General features: G+C 43.4%; 1 protein-coding gene across 4 annotated transcripts; it reads right to left on the bottom strand.

Moving 5' to 3' along the window:
• Positions 1 to 701: 701 nt before the first annotated feature.
• On the bottom strand, positions 702 to 15,568 carry AMMECR1L (AMMECR1 like). 4 transcript variants are annotated; one of them, XM_021538036.4, is made up of 7 exons: positions 15,413 to 15,568; positions 12,960 to 13,404; positions 7,689 to 7,799; positions 7,104 to 7,218; positions 6,289 to 6,379; positions 5,222 to 5,318; positions 702 to 4,079 (listed from the first exon to the last, which is right to left on the bottom strand). In XM_021538036.4, the coding sequence occupies exons 2-7, from the start codon at positions 13,364 to 13,366 to the stop codon at positions 3,968 to 3,970; spliced, it is 933 nt and encodes a 310-aa protein (XP_021393711.1). In that variant the 5' UTR covers positions 13,367 to 13,404; positions 15,413 to 15,568; the 3' UTR covers positions 702 to 3,967. The 4 variants fall into 4 exon arrangements, with proteins under 4 accessions (XP_021393711.1, XP_085443679.1, XP_085443678.1 ...); XM_085587553.1 differs by lacking the exon at positions 15,413 to 15,568 and adding an exon at positions 14,992 to 15,010 and having other exon boundaries at positions 2,099 to 4,079; XM_085587552.1 differs by lacking the exon at positions 15,413 to 15,568 and adding an exon at positions 14,521 to 14,660 and having other exon boundaries at positions 2,099 to 4,079.

The raw sequence follows: 15,568 nt of genomic DNA, 5'->3' as shown, positions 1-15,568 counted from the left end.
CATCCAGGGCTGCCCTTCCCAAGACCCACAGGCAGAAAATGTAGCATTTCTAACTATACAGCTCCCATAGATAAAATGTTAACAATTATTTGAAAATGTATGGAAGAAACATATAAGCCAGAGATCCAATTCAAAACTATTCTACAATTCAGTTAATTCTGGCTCAAAGCAAACATTAAAATAGTAAGAATCTGGAAAGATGGGTGTTTTATTCCTCTGAAATAGTTTTTAGATCACCTGAAGACTATAGCCCTAAGGTATAGACAATTTGTTCTCAGTTCATTTTAGAAGACAAAACTCCAAAAGAACAATTCTGAGTTTCAGAAAGATTTAGAGTACTCTACATGTATGTACTTTATACATTTCACCATCATGACAACTGATAGAAAGTTATTGTCAAGCAAACATTATTTCAGGATACAAAGACACTGCTATGCCATTATTAATAAAATGTATTTAATATTTGGTTTTAACTTTCCTACTATTTTTCCTTGCTTTCTTGTAATGAGCCTATTTGATTATTGGTGTGTTCCAGACAGCTGTCACCCCACTCTGGCAACCTCCCTGGTCCTGAATATGTGGTGTAATTTACAGGTTTTCTATTCATACAGGATTGCTATTGTCTGTCTGTCTAGATTAGAACAATTTCATCTTATCCCCCATAAAGGCTGTGAGGAATTGTATAAAGAGGACAGTACAAGTAATTTTTATCCATTATGATTTATTCTCTACAATACTTCATTAGAGGATAGAGTTCAATTATTTACACTCAGAAATTATTATATAGGTAGGAGGCAACCAAGTGTAATATAAAGAATTGGTCTGACGTCTCTGCACTGTAGGTCAAAAGAGGTCTCCTGCTTTAAGGAAATAAATTAACCAAAAAAACCCCAATAAAACAACATGTAATTTCTGAATACAAACAGAAAACAGCACTAATAGTCAGTGAAGACTGCAGAGGTTTGTTAATGTACTATGAAAAGAAATTATCCTGTGCAAAGGTTAAAATGAACTCTTAGATTTCCTTACAGACTTTTTTTTGTTCTGATAAATTGTAGATATGTGATATTTTGACCATATAACATTCCCAAACTGAAATGGCTTCAGTTGAGATTGACTGTTGAACAACATGGAAAAAAAAATTAAGAACCTCACAGTGGAAACATTTCAACACTGACATACTCCAGTGATCAAAGACATTCTCCTGTAGTTACCATAAAACAAAGACATTTCATCATTGCAGTGAGATTATTTATCAGTTGTGGTTGTCATGAGAATAAGCCCTTCTAGACCAAAAGGCACTTGCTTCTAAGGATGAGTTAATCCAGATCAGACCAGGTAACAGTTGCTTTGAGGAGTAGTTCTAACCAGCTGTCCCAGCCAAGCAAACACAGAGAAAATCTCACATCAATTGGCCAATTTTGGTTGTCTCCATCTTGAGGCAATTCAAACTACAGTTTGTGCCCAATTCACCTCTTTCATCCTTATGCATAGCTGCCATGTAATGATCTAGAAACGGGATTATTTCCTGAGACCACCTGTCCTTGCCATACATTTCTCTGAGCTGACTTAGCTATTGACACAGTTTTCAACTGATTTTATAGCTGGACCCTTATGGGACTAATGCTGAGAGGACCTGTTCCTTAGGCAGCAGACCAATGTTTCTGATCTGCCAGCTTCTCTTCTCACTGCAACAAGACAAGAACACAGTACATATTTAGAGGCATTTATGTTTTGTTTGTGTTTTTTTAAACAGACTGAGTGGGGAAATAGAAGTGGGACAGGATAAGACTTCCCCAGTCCCAAATCACCTGTCCCACTTCAGGCTTAAGCCAACCAAGTTTCTCAATCCTAAAATTCTGTTCTTTAAAAAAATGACAGCTAACCCTCCCCACCCCACCCTTTAGTCATCCCCTAGTCAAAGAAACTGAAATCAGGAAAACACTATACACCGTTGAAGACACAGAACAGGGCAAACACCTGAAAAAGAAACAGTATAGTTGAAAAGCCTGGCACTGTACGCCTGCATGACCAGTCTCACCGAGCGTGCTCAGGGGTGAAGTTTTAGCACCATTTTTTGCCTTTTTTTAAACTTTTTAGAAATTAAATTCTAACATAGAACACTTGAACAGTAATGAGTGTAGCCCTATGTATCATACTGTTTGACAGCTGAAAGGTGAGTTGCCTGGAGCTGACCCCACCCTCCCCCATCACTACACGGCACCTGGGCGAGTAACTACAAACTGGAGTGGTTTGTAACGAGACTAATTTACTCTCAGCAGCAGGAAGTCACAAAACAATCCTTTCATCTTAAATTCTTTTCAACATCACAAGGAAAAAGTGTCAATTTGTAGGAATGACCCAATACGGAAAGAAAGCTGGGTCAGTATTGCACCAGTATCCAGAGGAATCCCCCTCACATCTCTCTCCTCCAGCAGAATTTACACCAATGTGAAGCAAAATGGCACAAGTTGTGCCTTGCTTCCTTAGGACCAGGAGCAGCACCCTGCAGTTCTCAGCTTCCTACCAGCCTTATTCCCTGCCAGACCACGGCATAATTTCAGGCTTCAAACACTAGCCAATTATAACACACAAGCAGGCTCAGAAGATGTGTGCAACCAAACAGCCATGACTGTGCTGTGCACTCGTGTTCTCTTCCCCGATCATTACTGACCCTCCAGAAGCTTGGAAAACCAACCAACCAACCCCACCCCCAACTGTATTCTGAAATCCAGTTATCTCATTGAAAGAGTGTAATAATTTAGAGTTTATGACATCTGTCAATGATGCTGCAGAATACAACTGATAACTTCCCTTCAGAAAAGAGTATTCCTTGTGATCATCAACCACGGGAGAAGAAATACAGAATGCACACAAGTTCCATGCCATTTGGGTAATACAGATTTCCCCACTCAGCGCCTGGATGTGGCAATGACTAAGCTGAGTAAGATAAATCTTACCAGCAAAGCTGAACAGCACCATTCCATGGGCCAGGAATAAACTGGAACACTCACAGCCCCTAAGATCAGTAGTCATACTGGCCAGAGCGGCTGTTCTATCAAAAGGAAGGTCCCCAAGATTGTTAGCTTAAATTAAAACAAATTTCAGTCACTGGTCTCACTTGGACGACTACAGTCAATCTCTGCAAACCCCTCCCCAGCCCTAATCTTATCTCTTACAAATATTTGGAAACAAAATTTGGTCGAAACAAAGACTGTCCAGGGACACTCGAGGATCCTCTCCTCTGCATACACAGCATGTGCCATGTCGCTCTCTTACAGGCAAAACAGCATTGTATTTCATAGCAGGCTTCATCACCAAGAACCCAACCTGCCAAGGATCTGAGCCTTAAAGCCTTCAAGGGTTTACTTAAACAAAGGATTAATTTTTCACATGTTTTCTGTCCATGAGGATGGGGTGCTATCCAGGTGTCCAACCCTCCCCAATATCATGATGTCCGCCTGTGATGCGTGGGGACTGCAATCAGCTCTCAGTACACAACAGATACCAGAAGTTAAAAAAAAAAATAAAAATAACCTAAAAAAAGTTTTGTTGGACTCCGTTGCCCAGGCTGCCAGGGGAATGCTCCTACTTGATCTGGGGGGCTTCCATAACAAACAACTCAAGTTTCCAGAGTGTCAGTAACACCCAGGAACAGATCAGTCCGAAGAAGCACTTTCACTCCTAAAGGTCTTCTGCACCTCACGACAGTTCGTAGGCATGGAGCCCCAATCCAACTGAACCCCCGCTCGGAGGGAAGGCTGAGATAAGGCTTGGGCCCCTGAAGTCCTGTCACGCTCTCACCCTCCCCCCAGGTCAGTGGGAAGGCAGACTTGGCAACGGAAGCTAGCATCATAAAATGGTGCAGTAATAGAAGTAACTGGACCAGGAAGAGGAGGCGTCTGCCCCGATGATGTCATAGCCGTTGGCAGCGACTGGGGAGTGGGACTGGTCATGCAGCCGTGTGTCAGGAGTAATGATTGTAGAGGGGAGGGGCATGAAGGGTGCCATTCTGGAAACAATGCTGGCGGGAGGCCATGTACTCTGCATAACTGATTGTCACCTTCTCACTGCGGTACCTGCGGGAACAGGCGGAAAAACAACGTCAGACTGCGCAACGTGGAGGGACTCGACGAAGAACATTCACCCCAGACTCCCCTTCAGCTCACAGCCAGTGGTGACCAAGAGGAACCCACTGACATGAATAACCTATGTGAGCTTGAATTAGCTCCAGTGCCCCGAAAGATAAGTCCTAATCAAGTTAATGATAATTAAAGGGATGCCTGAAGTGGCACACAAGAAATAAATGATCAGTTTGTATTCTTTTTTATCCACAAATTGCATGAAAAGCTTGCTGGAAGAAGATTCAACTACAGTGATTAAATAATCAGCATTTCACTATTGTTTACTTTTGTGGTTATTTTCACATTTGAAAAGGTGGTGAAAGAAATGGAGAGGTGGGTAAAGAGAGGTTTATTATAGCACATAAATTACTTAGTCCATGTTGTACAACCAGAACTCACAAAATGTGAAGTTCCTTTGCAGAGGCTGGAGTTTTTGAAGTTCTTCTAAAGCATATTAAATAACAGCCAGCTCCAAAGTGGTTGTGAGTTGCACTAAGATCACATTACGTGAGATTTTAATGAAAACCTTCATCCTGTCACCTCCTGTTAAAGAAAACCCTGCACACTCACCTCATTTCTCTAGAGGTAAAGAATGACTTGATAAATTAGTGTTTCTATATAAAACCAGACAGTCCCAATTTTTACTAACATAAAGGGGGCAGAAACCAATAGGACAGCTGGGGGTATAGAAAACTGGCCAAATTTGAGTGTGGTTTGGTTTTAAAACAGTTGCTACCTATGAATAGCCACAGTATTCACAGATTAGCACACTGAGAAAAGGAAGTTCATTGAAACTATATAAAAAAAAAAATCAACCTTTTCAACTGTCAAAGGTTCTGCTTCTGATCTTTCAAATATATAGTAATATTAAAACCAGTGACACTTAGAAAAATGCCAACTTTGATCCTGCATGGACCAAACATATTGTGCTTAATTCCATGTGCATTACATGCCTAACACATGGCATTTGTGATTTGGTCTTTCACACTACATATCCTCTGGAAGAGGCATAAAGACTTACATCAAGCACAAATATTTTAAATCACCCCTAAAACACTATAAAGTAAAATGAAAAGACAACAAATACATTTGCTTACCTGGTAAGTTTAATTGTTTTCCTAAAATCATTGGTAATGGGAGCCTTAAAGCCACCTTTCCTGAGTAAGGAGTCTATGGTCTGGATCTGATCCCAGTCTATTGAAAAATAGAAGCAAGGCAAATTTTTCAATATAAAAAAATATTTCAAAACCACAAGAGATGCATTAAAAGGACTCCAGAAAAACAAGCAACTAAACAGGAAACTCTGAGCTTTAGAAATCCTGGTGTTGAACTGGACATATATGGCCTGATGCATGCACACTATCTGCGCATGCCTACCCCTTTAAACTCATACTGGAGCTGGTCTATGAAAGAGCAATTCCATTTTCCATTCCATGTCTTCTTATAAAGGTCTGTGCCTTGTGACTGTTGCAGAGACCCTGAAGTTTTTCATCATGTGCCACTTAGCTCCCTTGAAAATAAGATAATACTAATCTCTTTACATAGACAAATTGGGATTGATGCTCTAGTGATAGCACAGTGCACTGCTATGTGAGAGATCAGAGTTAAAATTCCTACCTTAGTCTTTTGCCCCAGAGCCAGGAGGATGCGACCACTCCACTCTGCTAGGTGGAGGAAAGGAGGAGGCAATATTTTGAGCAGTTACCATGGTGACCACTACTCTATTTGAGTGGGAAGTGTGTTCCAGAGGGGCTGTGTTTCTAGCCCTCCTCTGGAGGATGCTACTTTAGCAAGAATGAGGAGGAAAGTGACTCTCCTGTTGGTACTGTGCAGCGTGCAGTTATCCTAGTTGGTGGGAGAAACATAGAAGAGGAAAGATGCAATGCTGAATGAGGCTGGAAGATCCATACTTTGAGATCCTCTAGTTCTTCAGCCCTAAAATATTCTGGCACTAAAATACAGCTGTGCAAAGATATGGGATGAGAGACAGGCCAGATGAAAACCCAGCAGCAACTGTATCACATGTCAATTGTCAAGATTAAGCCTGGTGGTTCCATGGCACCACTATGAGGACAGCATTGTATTCCATGCCCCACATCGATAGATTTTTACCCAATTCTGTCACACAGTGTGTTGACATGTTTGGCTGCCATCTCAAACCCACCTTGTTCCTTAGCAACCTCAGGTAAATACGTGGCTGTGCGTTTGACACCTTTCTCATTGATGAACTCTATTCTGATCCCATGGATTCCAACCTATAGATGGAAATGAACAGCCAGATAAGAGGTGTTTGCTAGCACTGAGCCCATGACTGAGTTGTCATTCCCACAACACTGTGCATCTCTCTCTCCCTCTGGACAGTTTGGCTTTTGCCTGGGTAAGGTCATTCTCTTCCCCACTCTCTGCTCTTGCCTGGCAGGTCTCACAAGGAGCTCACAGCCACCCTTCTCAGACAAGCCTCACCAGTGGCCCTGCCACTTCTCCTGAGCTAAGTCCTGACAGTTTTCCATCTCTTGTGTCACTCAACAGAGATAAAATCTCTGCATGCAGGAATGATGCCTAAAATTACCCAACTAAAAAGTCCATATATATATTCTTCTTAAATGAAATACACTTCATTGTACAAGGTCCTAAAAACCATTCATACCTTTGGTCTCAACTACTTTTTATTTCCAGTTCCTATCTACACCATCAAAATACTTCCCAAGTTTTTATACAAGTATTTACACCCATTTCCTATTGGCCCAAGTCCATGAACCACTTTCATGTTTCTTTTATTCCCATTCAGATCTCCCCCAACCAAAAGCATATTGCTAGGCCATCCTGTTCCTTCCTTCTAGTTCTCCAGCCCTATTTCTTCTATTCCCAGTCTTCTATCCCCATACATCCCTGTAATGAAGGAGATACATCACCATGTACTAACCCGAACCCGAATGGAACGAGAGAGTGATGCAGAGTTCCAAATGCACCTGTTCTCACCTCCCAGTCCAGGTAGTCACTGGCATCCTCAAAGTTAGTGAGGAGGGAGACAGAGCAGAAGAGTTTGGGCAGCTCCTCGCGGGTCAGGGGGGGAAATCGGCTGTCCTTAAGTGCACTAAAGGGAAGAGAAAATACATCACCCAATACAAGCACCAAAATAAACTGTCAGATGCTCAATTATTTCCCCTTTTGATTATGCCTGCATGGAACATGCTGTCTGCTACTGCAGAGAAAATGATTTGCATCTCTCCCTAATCTAATGAACTGTAATACCAGTGGCAAGCTTCCTGATGCTGTCCAATGCCTACTGCAGGCAGAGAGAAATTCCGTGCTACAGATGTCAAAACTGTTACTATGCAAGACAGATTTGACAGTAGCCTTAAAATGTCAACTGCAACTCACCGTTTGCAAAGATGTTCCACTACATCTTGATACATCACCTCGCTGTAACTCTCATACACTCAGGTTTATTTCATCATGAAGCATATTACATTGAACTATGTTGATCCAACATCCTAACCTTGAATCCTTACAGATCTTCAGTGAACAAACTAATTTCATATTTATTTCATTTTTGGCAGTTACCTGGTTAATGTATATTCCCTGAGTCCTGAGTGAAGATTCATGGCTGAAAAGGTCCCGATGCAGCCACGAAGCCGCTTGTCTCGCCCCGTCTTCCACGTCACAAAGAGTGGACTGAAAAGGCAGAAAAGGAAAGAAACCCTCCAGCCTCTACAGATATTTGGCTGCTAAGGGGAAACAACCAAGGTATGAAAGAGCCCCATGCCTTTGCTTTCTCTCCCTCCAGTAAACCCCAGCAGGCAGGTTTGCTCACCTGCTGTCTAGCAAGAACAAAACTTCATGCCCACACCCCCCACATGCAGGCCCCAACATTTCCCTCCACTTTTTCAGCACACGCCCTTCTCCAGCACTACTCTGGAAGTCCTCCACGGACACCTTCCTGGCCAGACTGTGCTGTCTTCTAATGACTGAAGTGGTTATTTGATCCCACTGATTACCTGTCAGTATTGGCCTCACTTTGCAGCATCCACTAGTTTCCAGCATAGATCATACAGAAATTAATATAGATGAGACAAGTTAGCTTTTTATACTACCACTTCTATAAATCCGATTTGGAGTAAAAGCTTTTGTTTTTGCTTTTTAAGGAATGAAAAGAAAACCAGATTTTTTTTCTCCCTGTTATTTCCATGAGGATCTGACTTCTGGGTCCATCCCTAAGGCTCAAGCAGTTTATGTCCACCTCTTTTGCTTACCTTACATTTGAATTGTATTTACACATATTTTATCCTCTTGAAAACATATCTAAAACACTATTGTTCCTACTCATACATCACCTGGATTTCCACTTTCCTGTCTACCATCACAAATTTATAGGCACAACAGTAGATTCTCAAACTCAGCAGGCTCATTTCAAGCTGTTCAACTCCAACTCCTGATTAGGCCTTAAAGAATAGCAAGTTCAAAATAATAGAGCTCTATGAAGAGATAAACAGGTAAAGATGACTGTGAACATTAAATACAAAAAAATTAACTTCTACAGAAGTGAGTGGAATTGCAAAGAGCTGTACAGAGAAGCACTAAAAGGACAGTGGTGGTTGCAGCTCTACATGAATGTCCAAACATCTGCAAAATTCTGTAAGGCAACTGATAATGGTGACCTAATTATAAAAACAGGATGAGTGATTCTGTGACTTGTTCAGAGCACTGAATGCAAGACATCAGTCTGTGGATTTCTACTGAACTTTAAGCAATATGATAACATATGATTTTCTGAGATTAAAACAACATTGACAGGAGTTTTGAACCATCAAGACTGATTTGACAGCATAGCTCAGACACTTACTTTCTTCAAACTCTTGAAGCTTTTGTGAGCAATGTACCTCTGCAACAAACCCTTACAAAAATACCAAGAGGTTCTGTTCAGACAACAAAACCAGCATGGATGATTGCTCAAACATAGCAACAGAACTTCTTATGCCCGAGTAGTGAGAACACCATTTAAACTGTAGGAATAAATCAATGAATGCCCAGTGACGTTCCTCAGAGCAACAATGGAACTAAATCCATCACAGCATAAAATCATCATTCAGGATCTAGTCACCAACTGTGACCAATGGCAAAAGTACTGCCCAAAAGAGCAATTAGCCCTTGAGTGATAATTGTGAAGGACTTTGCCCACAGAGGAAGTGGAAACACCCTTCCACAACCAACAACAACCTCAAGGGGATTTACTGTTCTAGTTTTCCAGTAACACTTCGAGGCAACTAAAGGATATAATTTTTCTACATTTTAATCTATCATGTGTTGAAAGAGCAAACAGAAAAAGAATATAAGAAAATACATTAGAAAACTTAAAAAAAATATACTAAACTTACGCAGGAAATCTCTGAAAAGCACTACTGACACAAGTTCAGTGGAAATTTACCTTAATCTAATAAAAATTTTGAAAGTACTTGCTCAGGCCATGTGACACTCAACCCAAAGAGAAAAAGCAAGGGAGAACATAAAAACCATCACTCACAGAATACAAACCTAAGCAAATTCCCCTTAAATTCAAATTGTAGGTTCACAGTTTCAATTTACCTCTTTCCCCTTCCAAAGGGAAAAAAAATCCCACAACCCATCTTTCCACTGGGCTGCAGCACAGCTTTATGCATCTATAATAGAAGAGGTATTATCAGAGGGGAGAGGATAATTGCTTTCAGAAGGCTGTATATTTTAAAATACCTTAAAGAACATTTAAAACCATTTTTCATTGTGGTCAGAAGAACTGAGGCATAAAAAAACCCCATATGATTCTGTACACATAGATAAAATTTCACTATTTTCACTGCAAAGAAGATGATGTTTCTGTCTCTGAAGAATAAATGCACTCAGCAAATTGCAGGTGCAGCTGACAATAAGGCCATTGTTCCAGAGCCCCTCCTTGAAAAGTGTTATTTCCCAGATGTACTGAGAAAAGTCACAACAATCTTTTGTCCATGTTCACCCAAGAGCATTTACTGGTAGTTTGCAGCCATATCCTCAGCAGATTATGTCAACTGTTTCTTCCCCAGCCACAACATTCCACTTTATATATGTTTGATGAGGATTTTTAGGCTGAGAGGAACTAAAACTAACAGCAACTAAAAATTAGCTTCATCAATTGCAACTACAAAGGGAATTTTAAAGTAGAAAAATACAGTTTGTTTGAGTCAGGGCTTAGCTTGTACTTGGGAAAAACCTGTTACAGAACAGATCTTATGATGCAAGTATCTTATTATTTGTCTTGTATGGCAACTAGAAACTTCCATGGTATAGTTTTAGCACCAGCTTCTAATACCTACTATTAAAAAAATCAACCTAAAGTACAAAAGTGGAAAAAGTAACCAACTACTTGCATAGGCTCCAATTTGTAATTACTTGCACTAACCTGATTAGTAAAGGGGATATTTCCTTCCTTTGCCAAGTTAATTCAGACATAACTAGGCTTGCAATGCCACTATCTCTCCATTGATCTGTGACCATCACTGCTAACACTGGATTAAGGGAATTGTACTTCACAGCTGTCTACTAGCTCCATAATTCCCATCAAGAGTGTTGTCCATGTGCACATCCCCTCGGGCTGGTGACTGAAATTCACGGGGTTTTCAATCCATAACTCTGTAACTTGCATGTTATTACACTGTTTATGCCAAATCCTGAGCTTCACACCTGCTTTTAGCTTTACTTTAAAGTTCAGCACCAGTTTAAAACCCAGTCTAAAAACAGGCCATGCCTCTTTCTATTCAATCAACAGGCTCTTCTCTGTCTGTCCTGAGAGACTCCTGGTATAAACCTTTGTTTTGTCCTAAGATCTCTTATATTGACATTAATTATGTCAGAAAAGGCCACAATTAAAATTATTTCTGTATGTTCACTTTGCTTACTCCTGTGTTTGATGACATTTGGCTTGAAATTAATTACAAGATTGTCTCAAGTGGGGCAGTTCTGCCTTGTGTGCTGCCCTCCAAGAGAGCAAACCCCATGCTCTTCCCTGGGGTATGCCCATTTCCTAGGAGCAACAGAATAAATGCTGAAACACAAGAAAATCCAGGTAAGCATTTGCTGACAGGGGAAGAGAAAGGAAGGGCTGTGGTGTGGTTGATGTGGTTTGTTGGTGTGCTGATCTAATAGACTTGTAATCATGAGCACTGAAATAACCAGTGAACAATTTTTAACTTTTCAAATCTGGGCATGAAATTCAACCAGCTGCTATTCCCCAAAGGACATCCTTTTTGATACTAGTCAACAGAAAAAGCAACAAAATCCAGCCAGAAATCTCCTCTGACACCAAAAGAATGCAGCTCTATAAAACCATCCCTCTTACCGGCTTAACAGAACCACAGCAAGTAACTCTTTGCACTCCAAGTGACAAAACAAACAGCAGACTGACACCAAATGCTCCAAAGGGAGCCCACTCAGTGTAGGTATGAATACCAGAAATATTTCAGCCTGCGGAGTCCCTGGAATTCTTTGATATCCTAGTCCAGAGCATTTCTCTGTTAATTTGTATTTACAGTATTAAACAGCTTACTCTGCGGCAGCATTCAGAGCATGTATCCATAATCCAGCAGGAATAATAACTGCATGGAAGCACAACCTACATCCACCCTGACAGCAGAAAGGTGGGCAGACATTGAATACACAGAAAGAAAGTCCTTGACCTGTTTAAGCCTTTGTTCCTTACATCAATTTAAAATTCATTAGCTTAAATTAAGGATGTCAGCAACTTTTTATTTTATCTATTGTTCTGGAGGAGGCCCCGGAGGAGTGTCAGAAGGTCCATCTGTCACTGATCTTTCCCATAAAATTCTTCTAACAAACATTTTAACAACATTAACATTTCCACACCTACGCAGTCAACCTTCAGATAAACATTAGCTAAATCTCACCAAAGTGAAACAGCTTCATAAATCTTTCTCCTCACTTCTGTTCATACACATCTCCTTTCCTCCTAACCTTGGTATCGTCCTTGAAAGTTAACTCTCTTTTCAGTGCTGGCTTCATGGTTGGACTCGAAGGTTTTTCCAACTTAAATGATCCTAGGATTTCTCCTCACATTGCCCAGCTAGCGTGATCTCCCTGACACATCTTCTATAACTGGTAATTTTTAGATTCCCCTCCCTGCTAAACCCATTCACTTGGAGAGCTGAAAACTTCTTTGAGTGTCCTTGTCCAACCCTCACCAGCCCAGCATTTGTTTCAGGATGAACTGGAAACTTGTTCGAACTTCAACTTCCTACTTTATTCCCTTTCCATTTGCTTTGCAGAAGGAAGTTTCCTCCCTTCTCCAAGTCAGTGTTCCACATCAGAAACTGGAGCTTTTTCAAATTAATGACATTATTTAACTGTTTTTTTAGTACAATTTTGTAGGTGGTACTACTTAGTTAATTTTTTGCAGAGGAATCTTCTTACAAAGCAGGGGACAAACTTTACCAGAACATTACCATGAAGTGGGCTTGCACTCCTCCACAAAGAACACAGTGCCTCATGGAACACACCAGACTGTGAGCTGAAGAAGCACCACACCTTTTCACACTTGGCCTAGCTCTTTCTGTAAAGCTGAGCATTTTCTCTCTCGAAGGACACTCTTTAAAGCTCACTCACCTCCACCAACAAACAGCACTTCAATCTTTTGTGCACTTACAGTGCACCCTTTTGTTCCCAGCAGACAAAGTAAGGAGCAGAGTGCCCACCTTTCTCCCTGCACACCACCCTTCCCACCCCCCAGAGGAAACCCTTCACCCTTCCCCAACCACAGCACAGCTCTGGAAGGTGTTTCCCAGCTTTGCTCCCACATAAGGATGTACTCACTAGGGGTCGTTGGTAAATCGAGGAAGCCGTGGCTGAGGGAACCCGTAGAGATGACAGTAGAGTACATCAAAGCAGTAGCAGCACATCTCTGCTGTCACCACCAGATTCTTGGTGCTGTTGGCAGTTCCATTGGGCCGAGTAAGTGGGCTCAGAGCTCCTGAAGTGGGATTCATTCGAGTAATTGGGGAATTTCCTGGGCCCAAAGTCAAGTCAGATACGTTCTCCCTTCCATTATTCCCATCTGTATGCTGGTGGTTCTGAAGAGGACCTGAACTGGAGCTTGGTACAGTTGTGGTCTGATTCCCATGACTGTGCGTTCCACTCCCAGACAATTTGGGCTTCTTCACCCCACAACAGCCAGCTGCCAGCTTGGGCTCAAGTGGAGGAACACAGCGTCTTTTTCCCATCCTGCTTCAAAACTCGCTGCCTGGAGCACTGCAGAACCCTGGCACGGAGGGGTGGGGAGGGGGGAAAAGCATTACACAGAGAGTTACAGGTGAAAAACCAACAGCTGCTTCCTTGCTTCTGCCACAAACAGCGGAAGAAAACCCTTCAAGGCACGTGACCAAATACAGCACTAAAGGCAGCTCAGCAGAATGGGTGTTTTCACACATAGATTGGAAGAGTATGGACACAACATGCATGCAGTCACACTTTCCAAGGTACTGAACACTTTAATAGGTGGCTCATCACAAAAAACAGTCACCAGAGTTCCCATAAAAAGAACAAAACTGTGGGAAAACATAAGGAAAAAAGACTTGGGACTACAGATATACCCTAGCCACCACTTTTCCTGCTCACCCAATCCTCCTCAGTCAATACCTGCACCAGTGGAAAAAAAAAGTGCATTTCCCTTCCCTGTTCCTGAGAAAAGAGTGACAGCAGCCCAAAATGACACCTTTGGGGCTGGACTCCCAGGGCTCCAGGTTGCCCTTGATTTAGCACTGGCAACATCAAAGAGGAGCTAAAAGCACTGAAACCACCATTTTCTAAACTACAGACTATTTTCCAGACCACAGACTGGAATCTGCATTTACTTTCTGGTCTGGGTGAATGAATACAGCTCCCAAATAAACATGCCGGGGGTACAGGCAAGATGTGCATGACAGGAAGAGCTGAAGCCAGCACAGTCTGAACAGAGAAAAGTGATAATAGCAGGAAACAGGCATGGTATAAAAAAACCCAACAACCCAGAAGAGTGTTTTGTCTGCAAAGACAAGAATATTAGCTCATGCAGCACAAGAAGGGGCGGAACAAACACAGGGAGGAAAGGCTGTGCAGACAGAGATGAACAAACATGATAGGCAAGGGTTACAGGTCAGCGGCAGGAGCTTAAACGCCAACATCACCGCGAGATCGGAATACACCGGGGGAGAGAAAACAGTCTGTCAAATGGGGCTCAAAGCACGGGCACGTGAGTCACAGCGAACACCACGGGGGACTGAAGTCACACTCAGCTCTCAGGAGCACCAGGGAACTACTGTGACCACCAGAGCAGCCCTCCAACCCTCCCAAGCCGGGAGCACAAACGCGGGGCTGGGGGGTGAGGGATGACACGCACTGAAATTCGGGTTGTGACAACTCCCTCCTTCCTCTGCACGTGCAAAGACAGCAAACTTTGTTCGTGAAGTTTCACCGGTCACAGCAGGAGTCACAGGACTCTGAACTGAACCAGAACTGCTGTAAAGGGTGTTGAGAGGTGCACCTCGCATGCCCGCAGTGCTTGCTCTGCTTAGGAATCCTCACCTCAAGGTTTTAGAAAGATCATAAGGAAGAGTTTACCAGACCTAAGGAAAAGGATAATTTTTTTTCTTTGATCTCTACTTTTGCAATAATAATAAAATTTTTTAAAAACAAAAAGAAATCAAACCAGGTAAAAGAAAAGTAAAACTTTGACAAAGCAACCATGTAAATTCTTCACTGCCTATTTAAAGTAACCTGCTCTGCCTCTTTGAGGGTGCTGAGCCTTATGAGCCTTCCTCAGTTACCACTGCCGGCTCAGCCGCATTGGGGAAGATAAATCATTATTTACTTATCTGGAAGCACAACACTTGATTCAAGATCGGAGACGTGGCAGGGACAGGGGGAGAGCTCCCCTCCCTTCTCCCCTCCTCTGCAGCAGGGGCCTAACAAAGGCGGCCGCTCGGCTCCAGCCCCGCTTCCCGGGAGCTTCCCGGGAGCGCCCCGCGGGCGGGCGGGCGGGGGGCGCCCCGGGGCACCGCCGGGCTCCGGCACACAAACTTTGCGGGGCGCCCGGGGTGCCGCAGCCCGCCGGCTCCGGCCCGGGAACACCCCGGGGCCGCGCCGTGCCCCGGCCCGACCCCCCGAGCAGCGCCGGGGCCGCCAGGGGGCGCCGCGGAGCGGGACCCCCCTGCGGCCTCCCCCAGCCCGGGCCGGGCGGGCGGCGGGGCCCCTCCACCCGCGCCCCCCTCACACCCCCGGCGGTCACCCACCTCCTGCACCCGTCCCGGCTTCTCCTCCGCCTCAGCCCCGCCGCCGCCGCTGCTGCCCCGCAGCCTTCTGCCGCCTCATGGGGCCATGGGCCTGGGCGAGGCTCCCCGGAGAAGCGGGCCCGGCGGGCGGGGGAGCGGGCAGGGCCCGCCGCGGCC

The sequence above is a fragment of the Lonchura striata genome, chromosome 9 (genome assembly GCF_050655825.1).
Source record: "Lonchura striata isolate lonStrDom1 chromosome 9, ASM5065582v1, whole genome shotgun sequence".
Classification (NCBI taxonomy): domain Eukaryota; kingdom Metazoa; phylum Chordata; class Aves; order Passeriformes; family Estrildidae; genus Lonchura; species Lonchura striata.
Note: the sequence above shows the minus strand (reverse complement) of the source record. Positions and strands in the feature narration are given on the sequence as shown.